The sequence below is a fragment of the Sphaerodactylus townsendi genome, linkage group LG03 (assembly GCF_021028975.2).
Source record: "Sphaerodactylus townsendi isolate TG3544 linkage group LG03, MPM_Stown_v2.3, whole genome shotgun sequence".
Taxonomy (NCBI): Eukaryota; Metazoa; Chordata; class Lepidosauria; order Squamata; family Sphaerodactylidae; genus Sphaerodactylus; species Sphaerodactylus townsendi.
In genome coordinates this window covers 110,201,159-110,228,057 of record NC_059427.1, presented here as the reverse complement: position 1 = coordinate 110,228,057, position 26,899 = coordinate 110,201,159, and the positions used below count along the sequence as shown (strand labels likewise).

Here is a 26,899-nt window from a genome sequence, read left to right as displayed (position 1 = left end):
ACAGTGTGTGTAAGGATTTGAGATGCTCTATCAGGGGTTTTGTGAGATTCCCCAGTGCATGCTGGAAAGCAGTCAAAGCAAAATGTGAGGCCTCAGCTATCCCCATCTCCCTTTTCTGCGTGCCCCCGCCCCCCAGTCCTGCAAGGCAGCAGCCCTTCCCTCCTTTCTTCCTCCTGGTGGGTGCATTGATCAGGCTCTCTCTTTTCTTTGCTATTGCATCCAGCATGCCATCGCTTTTTGTTTGAAGGAGTCGGGGAATAAGCCTCCTGTGGTAATGTATCCATCGGCGCGTGTGCTTGTCCGCTCGCCTGCACCGCCTTGCCATCTACTTGGGTTGCTGTTCTTGAACTTCTAGCTGTTCCTGCTGCAATGGGCCTGGCCCTTTCCCACGTGCTGCCAAATTGCTTTCCTGAATACTTTACAGGGGCCTTTCCCCTGTTCACAGTAACCAGCAACTGCCTTCAGTAGCCGTTTATTTATTTACTTCATTATTTACCTAACCTTTCTTCCTGATTGGGGTGCAAAGCAGCATACTTACTTCTCTTCTCCCATTTTATCCTCACAACAACCCTGTGAAGTAGATTAGATGGAGTATGTTACTGTCCCAGATTTCTGTGACAGCATGAAGGATTCATACCCGTGTCTTCCAGATCCTTAATACCCCAATAACTGCACCATACTGGTTCTGTGTCACAGGTGCAAGAGATCTGCCATTTGCTCACAGTATTGCCTCTTGCTCTGATAAGGCTAAAGTAGTCTCTGCATCAGTGATCCGTAGTGTGCTTTTCCAGGCCTCATAGAGACTTTAAGACTGCATTTCTCCTTTTTATTTGACACCCTGGGGCCTAGGCATCCATCTTCCTTTTCCCTTCAGAATTGCAAGGTACAGGTTGGGGAGGGAACTGAGGATGAGGGAGTCGACATCATGAAAGACTTCTAGACTGGGAGCTGACCTGCTTCAGCCCCTACAGTCAGGTACCTCAAATTTTATTTGTTTGGGGTCTCACCCCCCAACCCCAAAGGTGTCACTGGAACCTGCTTGGTGGGAAGGCTTTCTGTGTGAGTTTCCAGGCTTCTGTAGGTTTCTAGGAAGTGGAATAAGAGGTAGATCTGCAGTGCTTGCTGTGTATGGCCAATTCTCTAACCCTTCCCCTCTGATACTACCCCCAACTCATTGCAGCAGGAAAGGGGGTGGGGGTTGCCACACAGTCATTTGCCTCTTTCTTTTTTCTTCTTCTTCTTGCTGGCCTGCTGGGTGTCTGTGTCTGTATGTGATCCTCTTCCCCTCCTCTCTTTGCCCTGTCGACGCACGGCCTGCCCTGCTCTGTCTGTGTCCCTGGTGCGGGGGCTGCCTTTGTTGTCTTGTCTGCTGTGTCCTGGGGTGAGGACAAGCATGTTTGGAGTGGGAAATTATAACCTGCGATAGTGTAACAGAAGGAGAAATTGACACATTTCTCCTCTACTCTCTCTCTTGTGTAGTGCACAGCATCCCACTTAGCACCCCCACAACTCTTTTGTGATATAGCTCACTGGTTTGGGTGTGGGGCCAGAACCTCCCTAGGGGAACTGGTGAAGAGCGGACAGCTCTTGTTCTTCGGAGTGAGCCAGAGCTTCTACAGAAGGGAGGGTGTCTCCTTTCTCTTCTTCTCTAGTGGCTGTTCCCTTCCCCTCCCTCCCTCCCTCCCTCCCTGTGCTTCTCTCCCTGGCTGCCTTTGAAGGATTCTTGCCAAAGTTCTCGCCTGCCCCCTTTCCCCTGCTTTATGCCCTTGCCCATCCCAGCATGCACTCTGCTCTTGATATCAGGGTGAGGGTGGGAGGTAGCATATTATGCGTGCGCTGTTTCCTGGTTGGGCCAGTGTCATGTCATCTGGACCCTTAACTAATGCATTGGGAGTTCAACCCTGAGGAGAGTTTGTGAGGGCTGCTGCATGGTAAGGTGGGAGCAGCATGGTGTTGGGCATAGGATGGGGAGCCATGGGTAGCAAGGGCACTGTTGTGGCTTCTAGGGCGGCCCTTGTATAGGGCTAGCTCCTGTCTGTACAGTGAATTCTTCCTGCATCTCTTTTATCCCCAGATCCGCTACCGGAAGGATAAGGCACTGCCCAAGCAGACTCCTTGTTTCCCTGCGATCACAGGCATGAAGGATCTGGCCAATGGGGGAGTCATTGCTGCCACTATCCACTACTACTGCCCCCAGCTTCTTCGCCTAGAGGGTAAGCCTGATCTTGGAGGGGACTCATGTGGGGGCAGATGTTGGTTTGGGGCTTGTCATGTAGTGCAGCCCCCTTGAGGATCCCCAAACTAGTTAATTATTGTGTGCTTCCCCTGCTTTGTAGATGTGTGCCTGAAGGAGACCATGTCAGTGGCAGACAGCCTGTATAACCTGCAGCTGATCCAAGGCTTCTCTTCAGACTACCTGGGCAGCTGCTGTTTCCTGTCATTGGAGGACCTCTTGTACATGCCCCCTGCACTGAGGGTGAGTGAGTTCTGGACCTAGGGAGCAGCTGGAAGGATGTTTGGCCAGGGAGGCTCTACTGCTGGGTGGGGGAGATAATGGTAGCCAGGTTGTGATGTCCTCGGGGGCAAGTGGCCACCCGGAAAGAGTGGACTGCAGCCTTGAGGTGGAGAGAAGAGTCTGGCTCTTCATTTGTTGTGGCTGCTCATGTGGAACTAGTGTGAGATTAGCAGCCAACAGGACTACACAGCCTGCCTTGGCCCTAATGAGCCTTGGCTGGGGCCTCCGGGTGCACTAATTAGAGCTAGACCTTGCAGGGACAAAGGGGCTGTTCTGTGGTGGGTGGCAGAATGCAGTCTGGGAGAGATCTGCTTCTTTGCTCCTTCCCTTGCTTCGGCTCTATCCAGTGGAAGTGGAGTGGAAACTTCAGGTGTTGGGTCTGAGTGTTTCAACAAAAAGAAGGCTGCCCCCTCTGCAGAATGCTGCACTAATTAACTCCTCTGCTTTTCCAGGTAAACGTTGGGGTATTCCTGGCAGAGCTGTTCCTGTGCTTTGAGGTGCTTAAGCCAGAATTTGTGTGCCCCAAGGAGCTGTCCAGTCTCCAAGGTAAGAAGGTGACCTGTGCGGTGTGTGTGTCAGTTCTCTTGCAGCCCAGTGGCTTGCAATTAGCTTGGTGACCCACGAATGAGGACATGACTGGTCGGCTTGGGGAGTGTATCTGCACTTTTTGTGTGTGGGAGCAATACCATGTTAGCGCTGCTGTTATGCAGAAGGGTTAGGCATATTGTCCACCAAAAATTACCATTACCCTTAGAAGCATGCTGATAGCAAAACACACACACACTCTCATGCCAACAACCTCTGATAATGTAGCAAACGTGCTTACTTAACTTTGAGTACTTCTGAGTGTAAGAATTGGATTTTTATAGTGTTTGGATACCTAGAGAAAGGAAGGCTGGATGCCACAGAGAGAAGGGGAGCCCCCAAAGATGCCTTGATTGTAGTCACATCTAGATTCTTGGAGTTACTATGGCATGCTGCATCGTTTTCCTGGCTTTTCACAGCAATGCTGAGGTCCACACTTTTCCATCTTAAAGCAAACAGCTGCAGTTCTCAAAACTTTGAGAAGAGAAGCCAGGCTTCAGAAAGAATCACTTCTAGCTCCCCCCTTCATGATTTACTAGTTCCTTTAACAGGTGTATTTGTGGCAGAGACCACAAAATGTCAGAAGCATAACCAAATATAAATGACCTGGTTTTCTTTTGCACCTAACAATGATCTCTTTCAACCGTGTAAATGAGCAAACAAACTTATAGTTCCTTTCCCCTTAATGACTGTGAAGTCATTTTGTGCATGGAATGTAAATTGTTCTCAGATTGCCTTTTCCCCTTACATTGCATGCTTTGTCTGCAAAGTGCATTGTCTAGTCAGGTGCCCTGACCTGGATAGCCCCAGGCGAGCCCAATCTTCAGATCTCAGAAGCTTAGCAGTATTTGGATGAGCAACCTCCAAGGAGCAGCATCGTTACCACATGGAGGAAGGCAATGGCAGACCACTGTGGGGTTGCCACAAGTCAGCTGTGACTTGATGGCACAGAAAAAAAACCTCCCAAGTATATCCTGAGATTTTGTTTCATTCATAGATTATTTTCCCAATATATTTTGTACATCAAATGGTATAAAATTCCATGTCCAGACAATAAGGCTAAAGTCATCTGTGCTATACAATTGCCCTATGTACAGCACATGCCCATTCAGCCTAGTCTGTTAGGGGTTTATATTTTGTAGTCCACCGCAAGCCAGAGTGCTTCTGCCCTCCCCAGATTGGTGCCCCACTGAATAAGTGGAGCTGCAGCCGAGCCAGCTGGGACTTGGCATGTCCCAGTATTGGAACAATGGCCTCCTGTGTGAGCTGAGATCTGAACAGGTTTCTGTCTTGTACCTCAGTACACGTGGTTGGCATTCCCACCCTCTCCTGACCTTCTGTTGACTTAATCTCTAGCCCTGCTCCTTCCCCTCCCTCCCTGCTTTCTTGCTAAAGTAGCTGCATCTCTTCCAGATTCCCCTGGCGTGAATGACTCTCTGACGTCCAATAGTGGGAACAACAACAGGTAAGCCAGCTTCTCCTTGTACTCCTGCTTAGAGCCCAGTTCAGGCTCTCCCCCTGTGCCAGTGCTGGGACCAAGACTTGGGTTCTGTGTTTTCAATGGCAAGGTGGAGGGTTGTTGTTTTTGTTTTAATAGACTCATTCCAGTGTTGCACTGGGCTCATGGAGTTGTGGGAAAGGGATGATGACTCCCTAGCGAGTCCTCTTCTGCTGGACTGCTACCGTACCTTCTTATTAAAAGAAACTCCTGGCAGAACTGTCCTTTTAAATTGCATTTTTGGTCCATGAAGTGAAATTTTCTTCGCTGGGCATGTACTGTCAGTGGCTAGTAACCTGGTAAACCACACTTTAAGCTTTAAAAATATCAATTCTGAAGGGCAGGGAGGTAAATCTCATTTATTCCAAGAGCCAGATATAATATAAACGTGACTTGGTTGGGCAAGGCTGTGTTGGGGAGTGGCTGCTTCGGCTGCCCCAGATCAGCTCAGGGTGGGTGGTGGTGCCTGGATTGGTTAGCCTGCAGTGGATTGGAAGTGTCTTCCTGACCTGGAGGGTGGGGGGTTTCCTCAGCTGGCTTGCAGACCTGGTAAGCCCCCTCAGGGGGCCAGATCCTGCCCCGAGGTTGCATGTTTGGCACCCCTGCTTGGAGGGAGATACCATCCAGGCAACAATCTGCCAGTCCCATTTGTTCAGGAGGCTCAATATTGGCAAAGGAAAAATGCAGAGAGAAAACAAAACAGTCTTGCGGGCTTTGGGGCTCAGTGATGTCATACCCTTTCCGTCTCAGCTCACCTTAAGAAGGGGAAGGCTGAGTGGGATGTAAAACTTCAGTATAAGCAGTCCTGGGGTTGCAGGAGACTCAGCTTGATAGCCCAGTGCTGTTGTTGACATGGGAGTTTCTGCTCACAGAGAGCCTGGGAGCCTTTGCGCTTGATTGCTGCTTCTTCAGAAGTGGCAGCCCCAGTTTACAAGGATTGACTCTGCTGCTGTTGCTTGCCCAGAGGCCCCTTGACATATTAGATGCTGCTTGGAGAAACTTGATCTAGGAGGAATTATCCAAGCAATTAGGGGAGGGGAAACGCCTTGTGTCTTATCACGGCTCATTGCCTGTTTAGGTTTCAGGCTCTGGGGAGGTGCTCCCTTCATTCCAGGGAGAAAGTTCAGGCCTAGTTGGCTTCATGTGGGAAGAGAGGGCTCCTTGTCCTGGTCAGCTGTAACAACTGGTCAAAAGAGAGCCTTTTTCACTTACCTGAACTGTGCCTGAGAGAGGAAAGGGAAGCTCTCTCCAAATTGCTCCAGGCCAGTAGAAATTGTCGCACTTCTTGGGGGATAGGGAAAGCCTCTGATCTTCAGGTAGGCGGATCTCTCCTCCCATTCCTAAATGATGGGAATGCCTCTAGGCAGCAAATTACAAGAACTTGTTCCTGCAAGTCTGTGAATGTGTGCACACTCTGTTTGCAGAAATTTAAACATGAATGGACAGACTAGCTTTTTGCACAAAACGCAAGTTGCATGTATAATGTACTGGTAATATAACGATTCCAGGGCTGTGTAAATTCTGCCCTGAGTTTCTGTCAAACTTGCCTCCCCAAGCAGAAATTTTGGAGCCCTTTAGGGTCTACCTCCAGGGCTGACCCAGCTCTCCTTGGCTACCTTCCTTGTGTCTGGGTACCACTTTGGAACCACGTACATGTTCTGACCTGATTTGCGCTTGTCTCTTCTGTTCTACCAGCAGCTCGCCAGTGTTCAATTTCCGCCATCCACTGCTGCCTGGAGGTCAGGCCCCATCCCCACTCTGTGGTTCCTTAGGTGAGAAACTCCTCTTTCACCCCTCTGCCCATCCCCTGCTGGGGAAATAAGAAGTCCCTTAATTCTGTTGGGTTATGAGGTTAAACTGACCATAAGCCTCTTGGGAGTCCTTTGCGGCCATTCTTGTGATGACTACAAATATCTTTGGTGACCAGACCAGCTTAAGGGCTTATTGTTGTGGTTTTGAAAGCTCTTGATGCTAGATAGTTCTTCATTTGTCCCCAAGGAAGTGCTGTTTATTTTTCAGGGTTTATGTATGGCTACAGTAAATCTGTATCAGAAGTAACTTAGAATTATGCCCTCTGTTTTCCTTGCTTGTTTTCCTTTTCTCAGTTGCATGAACCAGGAAGGTTTTTATTGAACTTTTAAAGAGTATAACATAATTAAACTGGTCTTCATTGAAAAGATTCAGCACAAGAAAATAAACCTTAATCAAAATCCGGCCTCAAAAAACTTTTTTACATTCTGAGCATTTAAAAGCCATCAGAGTTTGCTCCAATAAATTTTGTATATGCATGTGCAGAAATACTAAGTGCTTTGCTTTCAAATGCTACCCTTGCTGAGGGGAGAAGTCTTACTAAGTTGTTCTTTAGAGTACAGGGATGGTCTGTTTTTCACAGGCGTTCTCCTGACGCTGATTTAACATGGGGGTTACTGTGTCCCCAGCCCCCAGGCATTGATTTCCTCAGATTCTTGGCATCCCCCTGATGAGGGCCTGGAATGCTGTTGCCCTATCTACAGGTAACACTTGTGGTTCCCTAGCAGTAACTTTTCTGTGTGTCTGTTAGGTTCCCTGCACCACTCCACATCCATGTCCCATGTAGAAGGCTTTGGTAAATCATGGAGCAAGAAGCAGCTCAGGTGAGAGTGATGGGGACACGCAATGGGATCACAGACTCTTGCCTGTGGGGGAAGTGAGTTATCCCATTTTCCTCTCCAGCTATAGTTTCGGCTGTAGAATTCTGAGGGAGGCAAATGGATGTAAAATTTCCATAAATTTTGAAAATGGGGAAAAATTGGTTTTTCCTTTTTTCAATGAAGAATGGAAATTTTGGTAAAAAGTAAAATATATGCAATAGCTACTTTTCTATAAAACTGAATATTTTATAGATTTAACAGCATCAAATGCATTCTTTGTAACTATGTCTACATGTAAAAATTATATTTGGCATATCTTCATTTTGTCCTTAAAAATTACACATATACCCAACTCTTGAGAGGATTTAACCTTCTGTATCATATGCTACCATTCCACTTGTTCGCTTAGCTTTTGCCATTTGAGAGGCAGGAAAAATTAAAAGTTGAAGGTAGAAAGCAAATTTTGTAGTAAACAAATGAAGTATATTTGGACAGAAATTTGTTGTCACAATAGATAAGGACTGCCAGCTGAACTTTATAACATTAAAAACACTAAATTATTTGATAATACGTTGAACCACCTCCTACCCAGAGCCAACTTGTGGCCTCTTATTATCTCCTCCCTAGAGATGTGAGGACTCGGGAGGGAAAACGCTTTTCCCAAGGTCTTTCAGTTTTTCTGACAGAAAAACCCTGAAAAAACTCATATTAACTCAATTTAAACCATTTCTACTTAAGATTGAGTAAAACTCTTTGAGTAAAACAGGAAAAGGTTTTACACAGTCAAAATGAATAGCATAAAAACGCCTGAGGACTTTATCAATTCTTCCAGTGAACACATTAGGAGATTTGGAGAAATACAAAAAAAAATGTATTTTCAAGTTTTTATTTAAATGTAAATAATTTTGGCAATAATTAATGTGTTCTAACGTGTTCTAGGATGTTTCAGTTGTTTAGGAATTTTTCATATCCTTCCTGATATGTTCTCCCTTACCTATTTTGTAGCCACCCATTGTCCCAGGCAGTCTCCTTCAGCATCCCCTTTGGTCTAGACAGCGATGTGGACATTGTGATGGGCAACCCAGTGGGCATCCTCCGCTCTGTTAGTTCTGATAGCCTGGCACCTGCCCTCTATTCTTCTTTGCCTCGCTCCTCCCGCCCACGACCCAGTGATTTGGCTGAGACCCCCAATGGGCTAGTAACACCATCGCTTCATGGAGCGGGGCACAAGGGCCAAGATGGCCTGGCAGTAGAGAACGGGCTGAGCGATGGCTACTCTGACCTGCCCACCATTGAAGAGGCACTGCAGATCATTCACAGCAGTGAGCGGCTGCTCCCTGAGGGAGCACCTGATGGTTTTTACCTGCACTCTCCAGAGCCACCCAAAGCCTCTTGCCCAGAAAAGGTACCCGTATCCACAGTTTACCGCTGCCACAATGGGCCTCCCAACGGTGCGGAGCCAGCCCAGGATGGTAGCCTGGATTCTGATGCTGAAGAGCCATCCCGGCCAGTGGGCGGCCCAGATGATTCCACCTCGTGTGTGAGCTCATTGAGCTCACAGCCCGACAGTACAGCTTCATCCACCTCTGGCGTGCGCATGACTAGTTTTGCGGAGCGCAAGAAGAAATTGGCAGCCACTGACAGCAAGTCCAGTGGCATCAGCTCTGAGGGCTCTGAGACTGGGCCTGTGCCAGCAGATGAAAGCCCTGCCCAGAGTCCCGCCCTCAGTTCAGAGATGAGCCAGTTGGGTGCCAGGCTAGAGGAGAAACGGCGTGCCATCGAGGCCCAAAAGAAACGCATCGAGGCCATTTTTACGCGGCACCGCCAGCGCTTGGGCAAGAGTGCCTTCCTGCAGCTACAGAAAGGGCCTGAATCCCTGTCAGAGGATAGTCGGCTTGGTCTGGAGGAACGGCTCGCCCAACTGGAGGCTGAGGAAGATGCTGGAAGTCCCCGTGCTCGTCTGGATAACAAGCAGGTGACTTTCTCCCCAGATATCACCAAGGGAGCGCTTGATGAAAACCTGGGTGACTACAATCGGGCAGTGGCCAAACTGAACACTGCTCTGAGTTCGCTGCAGTTGGACATGCAGCGCCTCAGCGAACAGCAACAGCGCCTAATGCAGGACAAGAAGCCCAGTGCACAAGCTTGGGTGATACCTGCCCCAAGGACCAGCCGAGATGGGGCTCCTCCACGCTCTTCAGTGGATCTGTCTTCGCCTTCCCCATCGCCATCCCCTTCCCGTAAATCTCGATCACCTCAGCCCACCCCCAAGAAGTCTCCAGCACCAGCTCCTCCGAAGAGCCCCAAGCACACACGGCCGGTTGAGCTAAAACTGCCACCCCTAACACGTGTTCTGACCCCACCTCACAATGTGGACACCCTTCCACACCTCCGCAAATTCTCACCAAGCCAGGTGCCTGTGCAGACCCGTTCCTCCATCCATTTTGCTGAGGATGAGGAGGTGCCAGTGCAAGAGGTGGAAGCCCAGGGTAATTTGAGACCTGTGGCTTCTGTCCCTCCACAGGGAGGCAATGGTCGTGTCTCAGGGGATGGCACCAGTGATGTTTCCTCACCCAGTGACCGGCGCAGTAGCCTGATTGAAATTCCTCTATCTAGCCTGAAGGGGGAGGATGAAGATGTGGATGGTGATGATTCGCTGGAGGAATCCCTCACTGAGGCCCTGGATACAGAGCCACGTGCTGGCTTGGGCTTCTTTTTCAAGGTGAGAACTTGGCCCCTTGGGTTATCGCTGATCTAGAGTCTTCCACTTCTGTGTAGAAGTTAGAAAAGAATTTTTGACAAAGAGGGAGAGTTCTTGAAGAAGGATCTGGACATGTTTTTTCCCTTGAATCAGCCAGTTGTAAAGTAGAGCAGGCCACAGGATCTCCTCATTGCTGACCTGTATGTTGATTTGTGCTCTTGCTGATTGGCTGAAGATGCTGGGAATATGATGTCCTGTGTGAGCTCTGCAGTGTGCCCACAGAATCCTCCTTAGAATCTATTAATATATTGAGCCCATAAGCACTCAAACCTTGCAGATGGTACGGAATGTTTTTAGGATGCTGCTTTGTATGTGCACACGAATGTATTCCTTGTTCACATAATCCAGCAGACCCAAGGAGCACCTTTATGGGAGTTGAAGCCACTAACTTTAAATGATGTCGATGAGGTATACATCTTTCTCTTCTTTACTGTGAGCCCATTGGCCATACAATATCATTGCATACGTACCTTCTAAAACTGAAATCCTGCTCTGACACACAGGTCAGGAAATCCTATTTCATAGATTTTGCTGCAGGTGGGATTGAACTGTGTCCGAGCTTGCTGCTCTCTGGTGGAGATGTAAGTCTCTGCAGCATCCTCTGCTGGCTCTGAGCCTGCAATGTGCATACTTGAGCTCTGGAGCAACAGTTCAGACTCTGGTTAGAGACCCTAGAAATTTGCATGCTGACATCTGACAGGACAGCTTAGGAGTTGGGCCAGGAATCCTAGGCGATGATTCCTGAGCTTTCTTCTTGACCTAAGTTTGATACATAATCCTTTGACCCCAATACATCAATACCAGCCATATGAAGTCTATCTCTTATAATTGGGATCCTGATCTTATCTGTGGATGAGGTGATCAAAACTGATGGCTGTCGTAATTATGCAAGAAACAAGCTTACTATGAACAGGTAGAGCAGAGATGAAGCTGGGGATAGAAAGGTACTGTTCCCCCGTATAAGGCTACAACATGAGGCATTTCAGAGGAAATGGCAGAGTAGCACCAGTCCAAGGGAGCGTAGGGAAGTGAAAGCCTTGGCTGTTCATGTGTGTATTTGTATCTATTCATATTACATCTTGAAAACCAGGAGCATTATCACATTCCTTGGAAAGTCCCTTCTATGCAGTTGTGCTATGTTTGTGCAGGATGAAGAGAAAGCTGAGGAAGAGATGGCACAGAAGCGAGCCAGCCTCCTAGAGAGGCAGCAGAAGCGCAGTGAGGAGGCACGGCGCAGAAAGCAGTGGCAGGAGACTGAGAAGGAGCAGAAAAAAGAGGAGGCAAGGTGAGGGGGCGGGCAGGAGTGGACCATAGTCACCTCCCTGTTTTTGGCTCCTGGCGTGGTTTCTCCCTGCTTGCATTGTTGCAGTGTGCACAGGAATGTTGGAGCCATGTGGACACCCAAGCCTTTGTTGCCCAGTTGCTGCCTTCCCTGCTGTCTGGTGATGGACGGGCGGGGAAGACCTGTCCAGTGGGCCATACCCACCGGTCTACAACTTTTGCATGCTTATTGTCACCGCATGGGATTGCACCATGGGAAAGTGGAGCTTCCATAGCAAATATGTAAAATTCTGAATGACTCAGAAACTGAAAAATCAGGATGGCACTAAATCACTTGAATCTGTGGTATTTATTTTGAGAACACCACCACCTTTTCAAGCAGGACTTCGGGTGTTCTTTAGAGCCAAATCAGTCAACTCTCTGGTGGCCCAAGAGGGGGTTTGTTTCCATTGTCTGACAACCTTCAGGGTGGGGAAGATATATTATTTACTTCAAGGAGCCTTGATATTATTACGTTGCAAAAGATTGCTAATTAGCTGAAGGGGGTGAATCAGGGAACTCTGCTGACTCCTTTGATGGTCTGGGCAGGGCTGAGTTGTTCCTACTGACTAGGCATAATTAGCCACAAATGTTTGTCTGGAGAAGTGGGATAATAGATGTTGTTTTTAAGCTATGAGTAGTTTAAAAATTTGGATCAGCCTTCAAAGAATCTGTCCTGTGCGAGCTCCACTGCCTGGAATGGATAAGCGGATATGTCCAGCACAAAGAACGTAGTTTAAAAACCACTGCCATAACCTAATTGCACTTTAGAGATATCACATAGTAATTGCACACAGACTGTCCCATGGATTTTTAGTTAATTAAAACAAAATGGGGCTTGAGTAGTGTACATTTACGCTGCCTTCTAATCCCAACAATGGTTTTTCCCCCTTTCCCATGGGTCTGTATCTCCCTAGGCTGCAGGCAGAAGAGCGACACCAGCAGGAGGAGGAAACGGGGCACAGGCGTGGAGACTTCACCCGCCAGGAGTACCTGAGGCGCCAGCAGCTCAAGCTGATGGAAGATCTAGACAAGGTGTTGCGGCAGAAGCCCACCACAGTGCGTGCCCTAAAGAAGGGGCGACCCAAGACAGTCTTCTGCGATGACTCCGCCCTTGCACGCAGCCCCGTCAAAGGGCTCCTAGGTAACAGCTGAGCTGCTGAGTGGTTAACAGAGCCAGTTGAATGTACACTTCAGGCAGGGAAGAATTTGTAAGGAAGTATGCTTTGTCCTGTGGGGACTTGAGGACAGGATGCTGACTAGCAGAGTAGGGATAGCTCGAGAGAAGGTTTGGCTTCCAACTCTAGAGGTATGTTCATGCAGAAAGGTGCTGCCCTTAACACTGTACATTCTTCTTAGGCTCCAAGCTGAGTAAAGTGTACTCCCAGTCAACACTGTCTCTCTCAACTGTGGCCAATGATCCCACGCTCTCCATCAAGAGATCTTCTCGGTGAGTGTGGATTGTTTCTCCATAACTTTTCCTGATATTTCTGTTCCAGTACAATAAGCAGGGAGTCTACCTATGCAGTAATACTAAGCAGGGACTCTACCTATGCAGTCTGAGTGGGTAAATGGGGCTTGTCTGCATCCAGGAGATTCTGGCTACAGTATAGCCTAGGATTGGGGAGGTTTCTGTCAGGCCTAAAGTGTTCTCTCTCTGTGTTTTTCCAGAGCTGCATCTCCTTCTGGGCCAATGTCCCCCAGCCGGTTCCTACCAAATCAGAACCGGGAGCGCGACTGGGAGAATGCGTCGACTGCTTCCTCACCTGCTTCCATCCCAGAGTACACTGGTAAACTGCTGTCTCCTTTGCTTCTTCACATGCTGTAACTTTATTTCCTGGTCTCTTTCCTAGAGGGTGGCTCCACTGAATTTCCCCTTTCCCAAGTGCACAGGTAAAGCTGGTTATCTTGACCTGGCAGTGCATATGCATTCAAGATTTTCCAAATCTCTTTCTTTGATAAGTGATGGGAGTTCTAAGCCTCTCAACTTGTTACTGCAGGGAGTTGTTCCCCTTCAAGAGCGGACATCCCTTTGATTGCTAATGTTTCTTTCCGCCACATTTGCAGGACCCAAGCTGTACAAGGAGCCCAGTGCTAAGTCCAATAAGTACATCATCCACAATGCACTATCACATTGTTGCCTTGCTGGCAAAGTCAACGAGCCCCAGAAAATCCGCATCCTAGAGGTAAGATAGTGGAGTCAGGCGGAGAGATGGGCTTGGTTATTGTGGGCCATGGAGCAGCCACTTCTTGCATCTCATGTGGTTAACTGGCTTTCCTCACAGCATATAGTTGTGTGTATTAGAGCTGGGACTCAGCCTTGCGCTGCAGACTTCAGTAGATGTTTATGGGTCAGTACCTGGAAAGTGGCAGAACTTAGTGTACACAAAGAGCTTGTTATTTTTAAAGGAAAGATGCTGGTCCTCATACTTGTCAACAGCAAGTGTGAAAAAAATGTCATCTTTTGTTCATGATGGCTCAGAAACAAAAGGGATCTTACTGCGTGAACTCTCTGTTATAGTTCACTTCTCTCATCTTATTCGGTGTTTCTCTGCTTAGCTATACTTTTATTTCAACTGATCATCCCTTGATGAGAGTTTGACTAAAATGTGCAATAAAGCATCAAAAACTTGATACATTTATGTAGACATGTGCAATTGAATTATTTTGGTGCCTAAACTAGTTGAATTCTGTACTGGGGTCTTATGCACATATCTCCCTGTTCTCTTGCCCATGTAAATTTGGAAGTGTAGATTGCTCACTACACTTCCTTGATTTGGGGCTGGGGACACATAACCTTTTGCTTGGCAGGGCAAGACAAGATGTTGTATGTCTGTGCAGATTTACTTTTTCCTTATGGTGTGGTTGCTTCAAACAATCACATCACACAGTGCCACTGGAATGTATCACAGTAATAAGTTCAAAAGGTTTAGGCCAAGGGTAGGGAACCTTTAACACTCAAAGAGCCATTTGGACCCGTTTTCCACGGGAAAAGAAAACACTTGGAGCCGCAAATAATTTTTGACATTTAAAATAAAGACAACACTATATATATAGGGGTTTTTTTTACCCTTTACTCCGCTCATTCTGAGAAGCGCATGAATGCACCCGCCCTGCTGCCTGCAGGGCGGGCAAGGATGAAGCCGGCGGCTCAGCCTCACCGGCCGCCAGGAAAGCACCCGCCTTGCTCCAACAGGGCGGGCAAGAGGGGAAGCCTGCGGTGCGGCCCAGCCGACCGTGGGCTGTTCATGCAGGCAAGGATGGGGCCGGCGGCTCGGCTAGTGGAGCCACAGTGCAAGGGCAGAAGAGCCGCATGCGGCTCTCGAGCCGCAGGTTCCCTACCCCTGGTTTAGGCCTTTTTGACTGGTGGTGAGGCCTACAGGGTTCAGGCAGGCCACTGGGTAAGAGATGGGAGGTGGTGGCTGCCGGAGGATGGCAAGAGCCTCTTCTCATCTGAACTAGTGATTGTCCTTTTACAGCACAACTGGTCTCTTTGCCTTCTGCAAGAAAAAAGGCAAATAGCGTGTGAGGTTACGACTTTTCTAGTTCCAACTTTAGATAGTAGGGCAATTCCCAGCAAGAAGATAGAACTGCCTGGTTTTTAAAAGTAATTTACAGTAAGGCATGACCCAAAGGAATTCCTACCCTTCCTTCCTTTTCTTCCATTTCAGGAAGTTGAGAAGAGCAAAGCCAACCACTTCCTCATCCTCTTCCGTGATTCAAGTTGCCAGTTTCGGGCGCTGTACACGCTTTCAGGGGAGACGGACGAGCTGACGCGCCTGGCTGGCTACGGGCCCCGCACCATTACCATGCACATGATCGAGGGCATCTACAAGTACAGCTCTGATCGCAAGCGCTTCACTCAGATTCCTAGCAAGACCATGTCCATGAGTGTCGATGCCTTCACCATCCAGGGCCACCTCTGGCAGACCAAGAAGCCTGGCACACCCAAGAAGCCGGGCACACCAAAATAACGAGGGTTTGAAAAGCTCCATGTCAACTCCTTGCCTGGACTTTAGGGATGGCTTTCCAGAACAAGTGGCTTGAGTAGGTGGAGGCATTAGGCAAGAGCGTGTATTTAGTCCTGGGCCAGCGCTCACTCTGGCTGGATCAGAGCCAGCTGCCGCACAGGGCTCTCGGCGGGGGCGGGTAGTCCTGGTGCCTGCCTTGAAGAGGAGACTGATAACGGCTTTTGGAGGGAGGTGGTATGAGGACGAACACTCTGGAAACTCCCAAATCCCATAATAAGCCAGAGGCTCAAAGTTGCCATAGTGACACTGCCCTACATCTAGGGCCCTGGGGATTGGAGTCTGGACTTTGCATGCTCCATTTGCCTCCAGCCACCATCTCTGAATGTCAGTCCACAACTGGGGCAATGACAGGGTCTCTTTTTCTGACTCCTGCTTGCCCGGGGAGTGGTGCTCAGACCCTTCCTGGTTGTGTGCCTGGTTTTTCATTGCTTAGGCAGTCCCTGTTTATATTATACATACTATACATATATATATATATTGGAGCTATTTAATGATTTTTTCAATTATTTGTATATAAAAAAAGGATCAAATTGCATTTGGAACAGTGGGGCAAGGTGAATTTGTATATGAGGTTGGCATGATAGGGGTAAGGGAAATAGGACGGAGTTGGGGAATGAATGCGTGTATGTTTTTCCCCTTTGGGGTCTTTTGTTTAAACGTTTTCTTCTTGCCAACTTTTTTTTTGTTGACTTCCCTGTTCACAAGAATGCTCTGGTGAAGGGGAAAGGGCTATTTACACGTAATAATTCTTTAGCAGTAGTGGAGGATGCAGGATGTGAGTAGGGTTGCCAATTTCTAGTTGAGTCAGAGCAAGTTTCAGGTGGTCATTTTTGTTAAGTGCCAGGAAGCTGGCATGGCCTTTGGTTGCAGAGCCAGCCTGTCTGCACCCTGAACTGAGCTGCCAGTAAAGTCTCTCCTTTTCTTTTCTCCAGCCTGCCACTCAGAGCTGTCGCCCCACCCTGAGCATGAGTAGGCAATGAATGTAAGGTACACTTCAGTCCCTTTGGAGGGGCCTGTTAGTCGGGGGAGGCTGAGCACCTAGTGCCACTACAATACTCTCCTCCCACAATGCTGCTTCAGTATCTTTCTCCTCCCCACATCTGTCTCCTGCTCTTCAGGAGCCATAGCTGCTTTTAAAATGGAGGGAAGAGAAATGATGCTGTTCAACTCAAAGCCCCCGGCCTAATTCTGTCTTGTTGCAACTTATTTCTGGTCTCTTGTGGTTGCCTGTTGCTGATTGAATGTCAAGTAGGTGTTTTGGGTGGGTACAGTATAGTGCAGGGTTGGGAGGGGGTCAGTGTAAAAAGCAGCTGGTGACTTCGCCCTGTCTGCTTAATAAAGTAAGTTAAATGATTTTTCTGCTGGTCATTACTTTGGTGGGTTTGAGCAATAGAGAGAAATCTGTGACTGTATAATTGATTAGCCTGTCTGTACCTTCACAAATGGTTAATTGTGAACACTGAATGCACTTGTCAACTGTGTCCACTGATGAACTGTGGGAGGGCAGGAAGGAGAAAAGTATAAAACTATGGAAAAAGCTGCAGAAGTACAGAATATAGTAGCAGCAATTTACATGTTTTTTTTTCAATACAGCAGGAAAACTGCCATTTATCTCTCTCATGTGTCTTTTGGGTTTTGTTTTTAATACTGACTTGACATTTCTGTTAAAATGCGGGTTTTTTTGACATTCCTACTTCTGGCTACTCTCAGGACAGTAGTAATGGATTAACAGGTATATGGTAATTACCTACATTTCTAGTGGGGTATGAGCTTTGGTGAGTCACAGCTCTCCAGTTATTTGAAGAACTAAGCTGTGACTCACAAAAGCTCATACGCTTGTCAGAAATTTTTGTTAGTCTTTAAGGTGTTACTGGACTCTTGCTTTTTTCTGCTGCTGGAGACAACTTGGCTACTGATCAGAATCTGTAATTAGCTGCTTGGATCAAACAAGGATATGATGCTTTTATGTCACTCTGAGTATCATCACAGCCCTCACCCACCCTGGATGGTGATAGGGAACAAGATTTGGAACAAAGATGTGGCCCCTTGACGGGGCTTATCAGACACGTGAGGCAACCTCCCTCTTCCTGATGTGGCCTGGTGAGCTCACAACAGGCTCATTAGTCCAGGCAACCCTTCACTGTGGGCTGCCTAGTCCTGGTGCTTCAGCGCTGCCGCCCGCCCCCAACCCCGCAAGCTCACTGCCGGCTCAACAGCCCTCCCGCCTCCCAGGCCTGGCCAAGTCACATTTATGTCCTATCCAGCCCTCATAACAAATGAGTTTGACACCTTTGAATTAAGCGCCAGAGCTGAACATATCTCCCAAGTGATGCTCATTACTCTTAAATGTCAGCTTAGTCATACCCCCTGGAGCCATTTTATGAAGTGTCTGGTTACCTAGGTGCAGGATCGAATGAGACCATTTAATGAAATATGAGGCCTCCCACTACCGCTTTCAGCCCTGCTTTTTTACTGTAGGACTAGTCATGAAAAAGAAATCCATGCTACTATAAGGATACTTTATGTGCTCAAAAGCTCAGTTTTCTTCACTGGCAAAGCAGAGCTACTGCCACTGGACAAGGATCAAATATTGGAAGGAAGACTTCTTTCCTCCTGCATTTTTCAGTAGAAGAAGGTTGGATTTATATCCCCCCTTTCTCTCATATAGGAGACTCAAAGGGGCTTACAAACTCCTTTTCCCTCCCCCTCACAACAAACACCCTGTGAGGTGGGTGGGGCTGAGAGAGCTCCGAAGAACTGTAGAAGGAATATGATGCAATTTGGGAACTAAACTTACCAAGGGTTAAATCTTATGTGAAACAGCCTGTGAGAAGCACAAGCAGCGGGTGCTGAGGCAGATGGAGTCATGTCCCTAATCACCATTTCCCCCAAAGAACAGCAGCAGCCATTGGACAACTTATTTTATAAATAGTAACTTGCCAGATTGACAAAAAAATACAACAAAAACAATAGCAGAAAGTAAATAAGTAAAAGTGATCCCAGAGAAGCAGTTGCTTGCGCAGAGCTCAGTTCAGTCATCCTTGAGGCCTCCAAACACAGCAGAAGGGACACTCTGCTGCTCCAGCTGAACCTCTGCCAAAGGGAAGATGAGGGACATGTCAGAGTGGACTCATGCAGTGTAGTCAGTTGAGCACAGGACTAGGACTGGGGTCAAGTTCTCTGCTGGCCATAATGATCACTTAGTGACCCTGAGTTTCATCAAACTTAGGCCCATTCCCTCTTACCATCAGGCTCGTTATCCTCACTCTCGTTTCCATCGTCATCCATGTCAATATCTATCTCATCAGGGTTAGCCTGCCGGGAAAGTTCGGCCAGCTCGCTACGGGAAGCATCACTCCTGGAAATGAGGAAGGAAAAAGCGTTGAAGTTCGAGATAGCCCTATTACAGCCTCACTGTGCCCCCACTCTCCCACAGACACTTGAGGGCCAAGCCGTCATCCTTGTTTACTCTTCTGCTGCACTCGAGGGGCCCCTAACTTCTCCAACTCGTGTCTGACACAAGGTGGTGAGTGAGGGCACAAAAGGCTGATGGTGGTGGAAACTGCCGTCAAGTCATACCCAACTTATCATGGCCCCACAGTGTTTTCAAGGCAAGAGACATTCGGAGATGGTTCACCATTGCCTGTCTCTGTGTGGGTTAAGAGAGTTCTGAGACAGTTGTAACTGTCCTAAGGTCAGGCTTCATATGGAGGAGTGAGGAATTAAACCTGGTTCTCCAGATTAGATTCCTTCTGCTCTTAATGCACCACGACGACTTTAACACACAATATTAGGGAGTAAGAGTATGAATAACTGTCAAGGTAACATTTCAGGCAAAAGTTCTGTAGACAGGATGTCTTTCTAAATTAGCATTTATCTACTTTTTGCATACCTTACCTTCAGTCATGCAGTGCTCTAGCAGCAGCTGTTGCCAAAGCAACATTTTTTTAAGCCTGAAAAGCCAATCAAAAGCTCTGTTGGGAGAAAAGCCCCATGGGCACTACACTGGGGACACCTGACCTAACACTGTGTATCAGAACCTCTACAACCCATTACAGCTTAGTAGTTATAACCACTGCCTGAAAGGCCACTGTCACAAACATCACAAAAATAGACAAGTTTGGGTGAGCATTCTAGGGGGCAGCAGGAAACAGCATTCCAGAGTTCCCGTTGCTGCATCATAGCTCCCTGCAAGACACGACTGCTGCCCTCCCTACCCCCTTCCATCTAGCCCTAATCTACCATAGCTCTTAATGGACAACACCAGTAATTTAGATAAAAGCTGCTTTAGTCTCATTTAAGACACTAATGCCTTTCCTAGCTACAGCCAGAACATGAGTACATTCAGTATTTAAAAGCAGGTCTCCTAAGTTTTTGCTAAAACCATAGAGATAATACTTGGAAATATTCATGGCTGTGTTGCACACAAAATACAAAGAAAGGTTTTCAAACAATCCCACAGACGCTTCAGTGCCATCATCATCGAAGTCTTAGAAGGACATCCCTCAAGCCTGGGGCAAGAAATACATTTGCAGATCATTTATATGTACAATTCAGAGCACATCCCACACGAGGAAGCAAAGTTTTAGAAGAGGGACCCAGTTTCTCATGATAGAGGCAGCATCCACACTGTCTCATGTCCTCACAGTCTGCTCAAAATGGCACCCAGGGAACAGGCCACACCCAACCACAGAACTTGGCTCTTGCTCCACCTCTGAAATCACTGAATCCATACAAGAAGGAAACAAATCGTTTTAACCTCTGGCACCCGCACCTGACAAACAGGATCTTCTCCTTCACTCGGGGCTGATCTCGCTCTGCTTCAGCTGCAAGCTGCTCCGCTCGCTGCTCCAACAGCTTCATGTCATCCATGCCACTCTGGCCAGGTGCCAAGTCAGACACTGAAAAACAGAAGACAAACATGAATAGGTTCAGAAAGAGGGCGGAGCTGAACAGGAGAGAAAATTGGCATTCCTCTGTCTCAGTGGCCAAGGCTCACCAGTCCCTGTAGCATTGCTATAAACCTTCAACATCTGGGAAGCCATAAAGTTGACTTGGGTATTATAGGTGGCTTGCACGCTTCGTTTAATGCGCAACATTTCTCTTATGGTGTCTTCATTCCCATGCCGGATCTCGAACTCTTTCCACGTTTGCCAGAAGTTGGAAGTGGTCTGACGAGAAGAATAAGGAGATGGTGATTTTGTAGTTCGTTAGACTGTCAAGTGAAGACTCTCCCTCCCAATATCACAACTCCGTGTTAGTCAATGGGGTGTCTTTGCACAGCTCTGGAGATGGGGGTGCTGTTTGCCAAGGTAGAGGGACCAGATTTGCAGCACAGCTGCTGGTGAGTCTCCTTACACATACCCAATATTTAGTGAAGATTGGGTCAGGAGGTTCAATTCTATTGGCTCCCAAATGGAGAAAAAAATGCCTTTCCCCTTATAAAACTGCTATGGGAAGACCATAGCTGATAGCAAGAGAGTACACAGAGCAAATAGCCACTAAGAGTGGTGAGTGAGCAATACAGCAGCACCTTCTGGGGGAGGCAACACTTTACCCCGCCTTATTCTGTGTGACAACTTCTTTGGGGATCAGTCCTCCAAATTGGGGGTGGGTGGGGGGAGAGAAGGGAGAATATTTTGTTTCAAATCAAGCCATGCTCAATTTAGCATGTGGCCCACTATCCATCATTTTAAATATAACTGTATAATAAGCTATTTGTTTGATACCCTGAGTGAAGTATTTCATTTTGAAATAATTATAGGCACTTATCATTACCAGAAAGAGAGTTGCAATCAATGATGTCAAGAACGTTAATAAACATGGCCCAATATCAGGCAGGACATACTGCTGTATTCTTGCATAAGGACTTGCATGTCCTCACTGCATTGTATTCGGAATGCCAGATGGCCTTTTCCCAATCATGTGCCCAGCCCAGCAGAGCCTATTCCCATCTTCTAGGCTTGCCCTGGCCAGAGATCTTTGTGCAGGGTAGGGCAGACAATGTAGAGGCAGGTACTAGGACCACCAACTTTTGGGGGTTTCAGTGGCTGAAGGAAGATGAACCTGTCTATGTGGCGGCCTCTGTTATGCACATCTGTTCACAAACAGCTCAGGCCTGTTATGCCCAGGTTCACAAACAGCTCAGGCCTGGGCAAGCATAGATGGGATTAGGACTGAGGCACAGCCCATTTCCAGGCAGCCTTGCCCATTGATGGACAAGTATTAAACATTTACTTTAGCGATCCTGCAATACTGACATAACCCTGTTCCACTGAAAAAGAAATGGGATGGTTTTGGAGCAGGGGTGTCCAACTCTGGTGCCCCAGATGTTCATGGACTACAATTCCCATCAGTCCCTGCCAGCATGGCCAATTGGACACCCCTGTTTTAGAGCCAAAACCCTCTCTTTTTTGAGCACTTGGTCATTGTACCATCTTTGCCATCACAAAGTGCATTGTTGCTACCACGAAAGACAATTATTTTGAATTGAATGGGTTGCTAGTGTTTATGAACCCTCCCAGGCAAAAGACAGCGTTTGTACTCCTCACTGCCAGGAAACAGGGGGACTTGACAGTCATTTAGCTGACTAATCCTCTGAATGTGAGTGGGGAGGGGAGGGAGACGACTTACTCGGGGATCACATATTTGTGAGCAATAGGAGTAGACTGCACGAGCTCGGTCTATCTCACCAAGCTTGCTCTCCATGTCGGCAAAGCGGAGGCACATCTCTCGGGCATGCTCATCAGACAGAACCTGGAAACAAGAATGTATTGTGAGAAGGCCTAGGGAGGTAGATTGAGAGTGTGCACTCCAAGGGAATGAAATCCTTCCCCCCCCACCCCCACAAGCAGCGAAGACCATCCCTTGCAAACCTCACTCAAGTCAGTCAGACCTTGGATTGACTGCACGAGAAGAAGAGAAGAGTTTGGATTTACACCCCGCCTTTCTTTTCCTGTAAGGAGAGCTTACAAACTCCTCTCCTTGTGAGGTCGATGAAGCTAAAACTGTGACTAGCCCAAGATCATCCAGCAGGGATGTAGGAATGGGGAAATAAATCTGGCTTGCCAGATAAGAGTCCACTGTGGAGGAGTGGGGAACAAAACCCTGTCCATTAGAGTCTACTGGTCTCAGCCAGTACATAATAGTGGCTCTCAGGATTGCATGCTCAGGTTTGCAGACAGAGAAGAAACTGACCTCAATGGCTTTTTCATAGATGCCACGGGTGTGTGTGACCCCATAGATTTCAGCTGCCCTCTTGATGTAGATGTTGTACATATCATACTGCTCTGAAGGCTGCACAGCCTGAGTAGCACGCTCATACACAGCCATGGCATGACGTGCTAGTCCATACTCTTCCTCCAACTTAGCGTACAACAGGTATATAGCTGTGAAGACAGGGGATATTACATAAATTCTGCCTGCTCCCATTTTTGTGCCCAAACCATGGGGTCTATAGTGCCAGTTCCAGAGTGACAACAACACCTCTGTGAAGACAGGACTGGATCTTCCCATGCCAAAGGAAAATATGTTTTAATAGACTTGGCTTCTGAGAGTTACCCTCCTCCACAATGCCCTCCTCTGAGAAACAGAATCAGTCCTTAAGGAAGATATGCCATTGGACACAGGCCCCCAGTGGCTGGCAACAAAGGAAACTCTGTTGGTCCTGCCTCTTGGGCCTTCTTGTGATTTGCCATCCCTTGGGCCCTCTTGGGATTTGCCATCACTCCACTTCCTAGGACAGTGGGATTGAGCCTTTCTTGCCAACTTGCACCCACACACAGGACAGGTTAGCGTCCCTTCCACGTACTCTTAGCATATTTCTGGGGACAGCCATCCAGCGCTTGTTCAAAGAGGTCCCGAGCACGTTCCAGCTTCTTGCCACCGTAGCGGTCAATGAACTTGGTTAGGTAGGTGTTCCAAATGTCATACACATTTGGCCATTTGAACAAGGAGATGCCTCTCTCGTATGCCTGCCATAGGGAACAGATGGCGGAAATGAGATGTTCAGATCTTTCATGAACTTTTTTTAAAGCAACAGAAACTGACCCACTCTGATTCTTCATACCAAGATCCCTTAATAGAGAATTAAACCTTTGGTTCATTTAGACCAGTATAATCTACTCCAACTTGCAGCAGCTCTTCAGCAGAAATAGGTCTTTCCCCAGTCTGGCAAGCCAAGAATTTGTTGATCAGAAGATGCCAAGGAAGCGAACTTCAGAGCTCTTGCATGCAGGACATCTCTGCCAGGAAATGTCTGCTGAACCCTTTCCACCTCCTTGCATCTATGCTGTAGCCCATCAACTTGTCCCTGCTCATACAGCTCTCAGCATCACTCAACCTAAAATCCAAGGTGGAGTTTATTCATCCATCAGGCCAAGTGTTCTGTTCCTCTTCCTGCATAAGAGACAGCTGGGTGGGAGCAAAGCTCCTCTCTTCAATTGGACATGGTGGCCTTCAATGAACCAAGGCTGGAGGAGGTACAAGGAGGTATTGACAGGACTAACTCACCTTGAAGCTCTCCTCAAAGTAGTTGTGCTCTTCCAGGAAGAGACCATAGTTAATGATGATTTGAGGAGTGGCAATGCGCAGGTCCAGGATGCGGTCATACACAGCTTTAGTAGACTACAGGTGGTAAGACAGAGAAAAATTAGTACCTAGCTGAGCCACTAAAAATAACAGAAGGTCAGGTTCAACCCTCAGCCCCTACACCTTCCCCCAACCACACTCAGGTAAAGGGCAAGGAGACCAGGAGGAAGGAACATATGCCTGAGTCTCTGTTGTCAATATGTGTTTTGCAGCATAGCCTGCAGGGCTGCTACCCACAGTTGGTCAATCCGGACAGCTAACCAAGGGCTAGACAAAGGGTCCTCCATTGACTCCAATTAGATTGTAAGAGCACTTGAGAACAGGAAGGAAGAATAAAGGTACTGAGGCAAGGTGTGGAGGCAGGCACAGCTGAAGGGGTAGGCTTTACAGAGAGTAACCAGAAAAAGTAACAAAGCACAAATAGTGGGAGATAGAAGAGGAAGTCAAGAGACCGAACACATTTATTTAGAGCAACCTGGGCTTCTGCACCCACACAGAAAAACCCCTGGCATTCTGTAAGCAAAGATACAGTTCCTGCAACTGGGAGCCAGAGGTTAGCCCAAGTTGTAGAAGGCTGGCCCAGGCAGTGCGGTAGCATGCCACTGGGCTAGATCAGCTGTATAAAATGGAGGCTAGTTCTCTGGAGTGAACTCCCAAAGTGACGGATCCTTCAGTTCTTCAGGCACTGGGAACCAATGCAGTGCTGCCGTGCTGCAGCCTTAGTGCCTTTTCACGGCATCATTTCACAGCTATAGGCATGAAAGGGCATTGGAGGGCGGCAGTCTGCACAATGGCCTAATGGGGTCAAGGAAACATCCAAGTCTTTCATTTCGGACAACTCCGAAGAACCCTGAATCCAACAACAAGCACAGACATCCACAGAATATCCAGATTCAGCTTCAGGCAAAAGATGAGAAATATTTTATGAATTCAAAATCAACTCACCTCTCCCTCACTGACAGGAGAGAGGCCTTAAGCAGTAAAAGTCATTCACTGCCAGGACAGATTGTCCCGGCAGTTAATCCTTTTGCCTGCTAAACTGGGGCTGGATTTCTAATTTGTCTTTAGTCTAATTCCCAGATGTTGACCCTTATTCTGTCTCTCAGCTAGCTCAAGGAGACCTTTGTTGCCCAGTGCTTGCTTCCTCAGTCCAGACACTAATGGGCAGAAGGAGATTATTCAATCAGCCTTAATCATTAGACCAGCCAGGAAGAATGCACTCCTCTTTGTGACTACAGTAATGAAGATAATGAGAAGGAATCCTTTTACGCATCTCAGCGATGTGGCAACTATGGATGGTCTACCCAGGGCTCCTGGCATTCTTCTTCTCTGCAGGCAAAGTGGACACTGTGGGTGGAGGGAGAAGACAAACAAAGCAGGACTGCTTACCTTGAAGGTACCCAGACTTTCCTCCAGATCAGCCAGCATGGACCAAACTTTGAGGGACTTATATACACGATTCTGCACAGGTTCGGAGGAATCAAAATACTCTGCCTTCTTAGCTGGGATGGCTGTGGCTTTCTGCAGACCCAAGAGATGATGAAGGTGATGAGTGCACAGGAAACAGACCCCCAGCGTGGCGAGACAACAGACTGCCAGGGAGCCCCGGAGATTGAAAACTGGGATCATTTTTAAACCTAGCTGTCCTAGTCAAAGGACAGGCATCAGGCTGGCCTGGCTGGAGGAAGCAGATCTTGCTTTGTTGCCTCTCCCCAGCACCATTCCCAGTGAGCCTGCAGGCTGTACTCTGCAAGACCCTTTCTTGCTTCTTTTAGACTCACTGGCATCAGTGGGACTAAAGTAATAGGAGAAAGTCAAAATTCATTCCCTTCAGCATTGCTGTGGCTTGGGAAGAGAACAGAAACACAAGGGAGGGGGGCAGAGTTGTAGTGCTACCCTGTGCCCAAGTGCCTACTGAAATAGCTGTCACCCTTAGTCTGCACAGGGTCCTTTTCTTGAACAGGAAGGAGGTCCTTCTTAACCTTTTAAGATACAGAAGTTTGAGAGTGCTGGCTTCTCACATCCAATTTCTAACCATGATGTGCTTTTCTGGTTCTAAAAGGGAACCCCAGCCAGCAGATCCCACTCCAGACATTATAGACAAAAGAGTAAAAAAAAAGGTCCCTATGCTTTGACCATAAGTTCATCCATCCATCATCTCAAAGAGTAATTCCTGTTTCCCCTTTTCCTAGCCACCACTCTCCAAAAGATCCCAAATATGCCTCACCCGAAGGATGCGCAGTGCCTGGTCATAGTTCTCATGTCGTAGCTCCATCTCACCATACTCGCACCAGATGCTGGCCAGCTCGTCCACTTGCTTGAAATTCACCTTGCTGGCTTTTTCAAAAATGGTCCGAGCCTGCAACAAGGAAAGCAAGGTAAGAGAAAGGACAGTCCAGCCCAGAAGGAGCTCCCAGTTTCAACCACCTATTCTCTGGCTTGGCTTCAGTGCAGGTCATGCCCATAGCCTTCTGGATAATGGTATGCCACCAGAGACCCTGTAGCCCAATGCTGGCGAACCTTTGGCACTCCAGATGTTATGGACTACAATTCCCCCCCCCCCCCCCACCCCCCCCCCCCCCCCCCCCCCCCCCCCCCTCCCCCCCCCCCCCCCCAACCCCCCCCCCCCCCCCCCCGCCCCCCCCCCCCCCCCCCCCCCCCCCCCCCCCCCCCCCCCACCCCTCCCCCCCCCCCCCCCCCCCCCCACCCCCCCCCCCCCCCCCCCCCACCCCCCCCCCCCCCCACCCCCCCCCCCCCCCACCCCCCCCCCCCCCCACCCCCCCCCCCCCCCACCCCCCCCCCCCCCCACCCCCCCCCCCCCCCACCCCCCCCCCCCCCCACCCCCCCCCCCCCCCACCCCCCCCCCCCCCCACCCCCCCCCCCCCCCACCCCCCCCCCCCCCCACCCCCCCCCCCCCCCACCCCCCCCCCCCCCCACCCCCCCCCCCCCCCACCCCCCCCCCCCCCCACC

At 48.5% G+C, this 26,899-nt stretch overlaps 2 protein-coding genes across 6 annotated transcripts in view; one reads left to right on the top strand and one right to left on the bottom strand.

The window, feature by feature from the left end:
- The window catches only part of CAMSAP3 (calmodulin regulated spectrin associated protein family member 3), a 44,082-nt gene extending 27,126 nt beyond the window's left edge, over nt 1-16,956 (top strand). For 3 of the 5 annotated variants that reach the window (XM_048490066.1, XM_048490064.1, XM_048490063.1), the window contains 14 exons: nt 224-271; nt 2,075-2,213; nt 2,337-2,476; nt 2,968-3,061; nt 4,514-4,565; nt 6,294-6,370; nt 7,159-7,231; nt 8,234-9,950; nt 11,138-11,274; nt 12,227-12,453; nt 12,669-12,759; nt 12,981-13,099; nt 13,377-13,495; nt 14,981-16,956. In XM_048490066.1, the coding sequence (XP_048346023.1) occupies nt 224-271; nt 2,075-2,213; nt 2,337-2,476; nt 2,968-3,061; nt 4,514-4,565; nt 6,294-6,370; nt 7,159-7,231; nt 8,234-9,950; nt 11,138-11,274; nt 12,227-12,453; nt 12,669-12,759; nt 12,981-13,099; nt 13,377-13,495; nt 14,981-15,283 (3,336 nt within the window). In that variant the 3' untranslated portion in view covers nt 15,284-16,956. The remainder of the gene's footprint in view (nt 1-223; nt 272-2,074; nt 2,214-2,336; nt 2,477-2,967; nt 3,062-4,513; nt 4,566-6,293; nt 6,371-7,158; nt 7,232-8,233; nt 9,951-11,137; nt 11,275-12,226; nt 12,454-12,668; nt 12,760-12,980; nt 13,100-13,376; nt 13,496-14,980) is intronic. The other 2 variants (XM_048490068.1, XM_048490067.1) reach the window with 1 other exon arrangement.
- Nucleotides 16,957-18,246: 1,290 nt separating this feature from the next.
- Nucleotides 18,247-26,348, bottom strand: XAB2 (XPA binding protein 2; the record flags this gene model as incomplete). Its single annotated transcript, XM_048487394.1, has 10 exons — nt 18,247-18,433; nt 18,586-18,698; nt 20,115-20,241; nt 20,340-20,511; nt 21,974-22,096; nt 22,538-22,728; nt 23,151-23,313; nt 23,852-23,965; nt 25,319-25,450; nt 26,157-26,348. Coding segments are annotated over 10 exons (1,389 nt in total), but the record flags the coding sequence as incomplete, so codon positions are not given.
- Between the last annotated feature and the right edge of the window lie 551 nt (nt 26,349-26,899).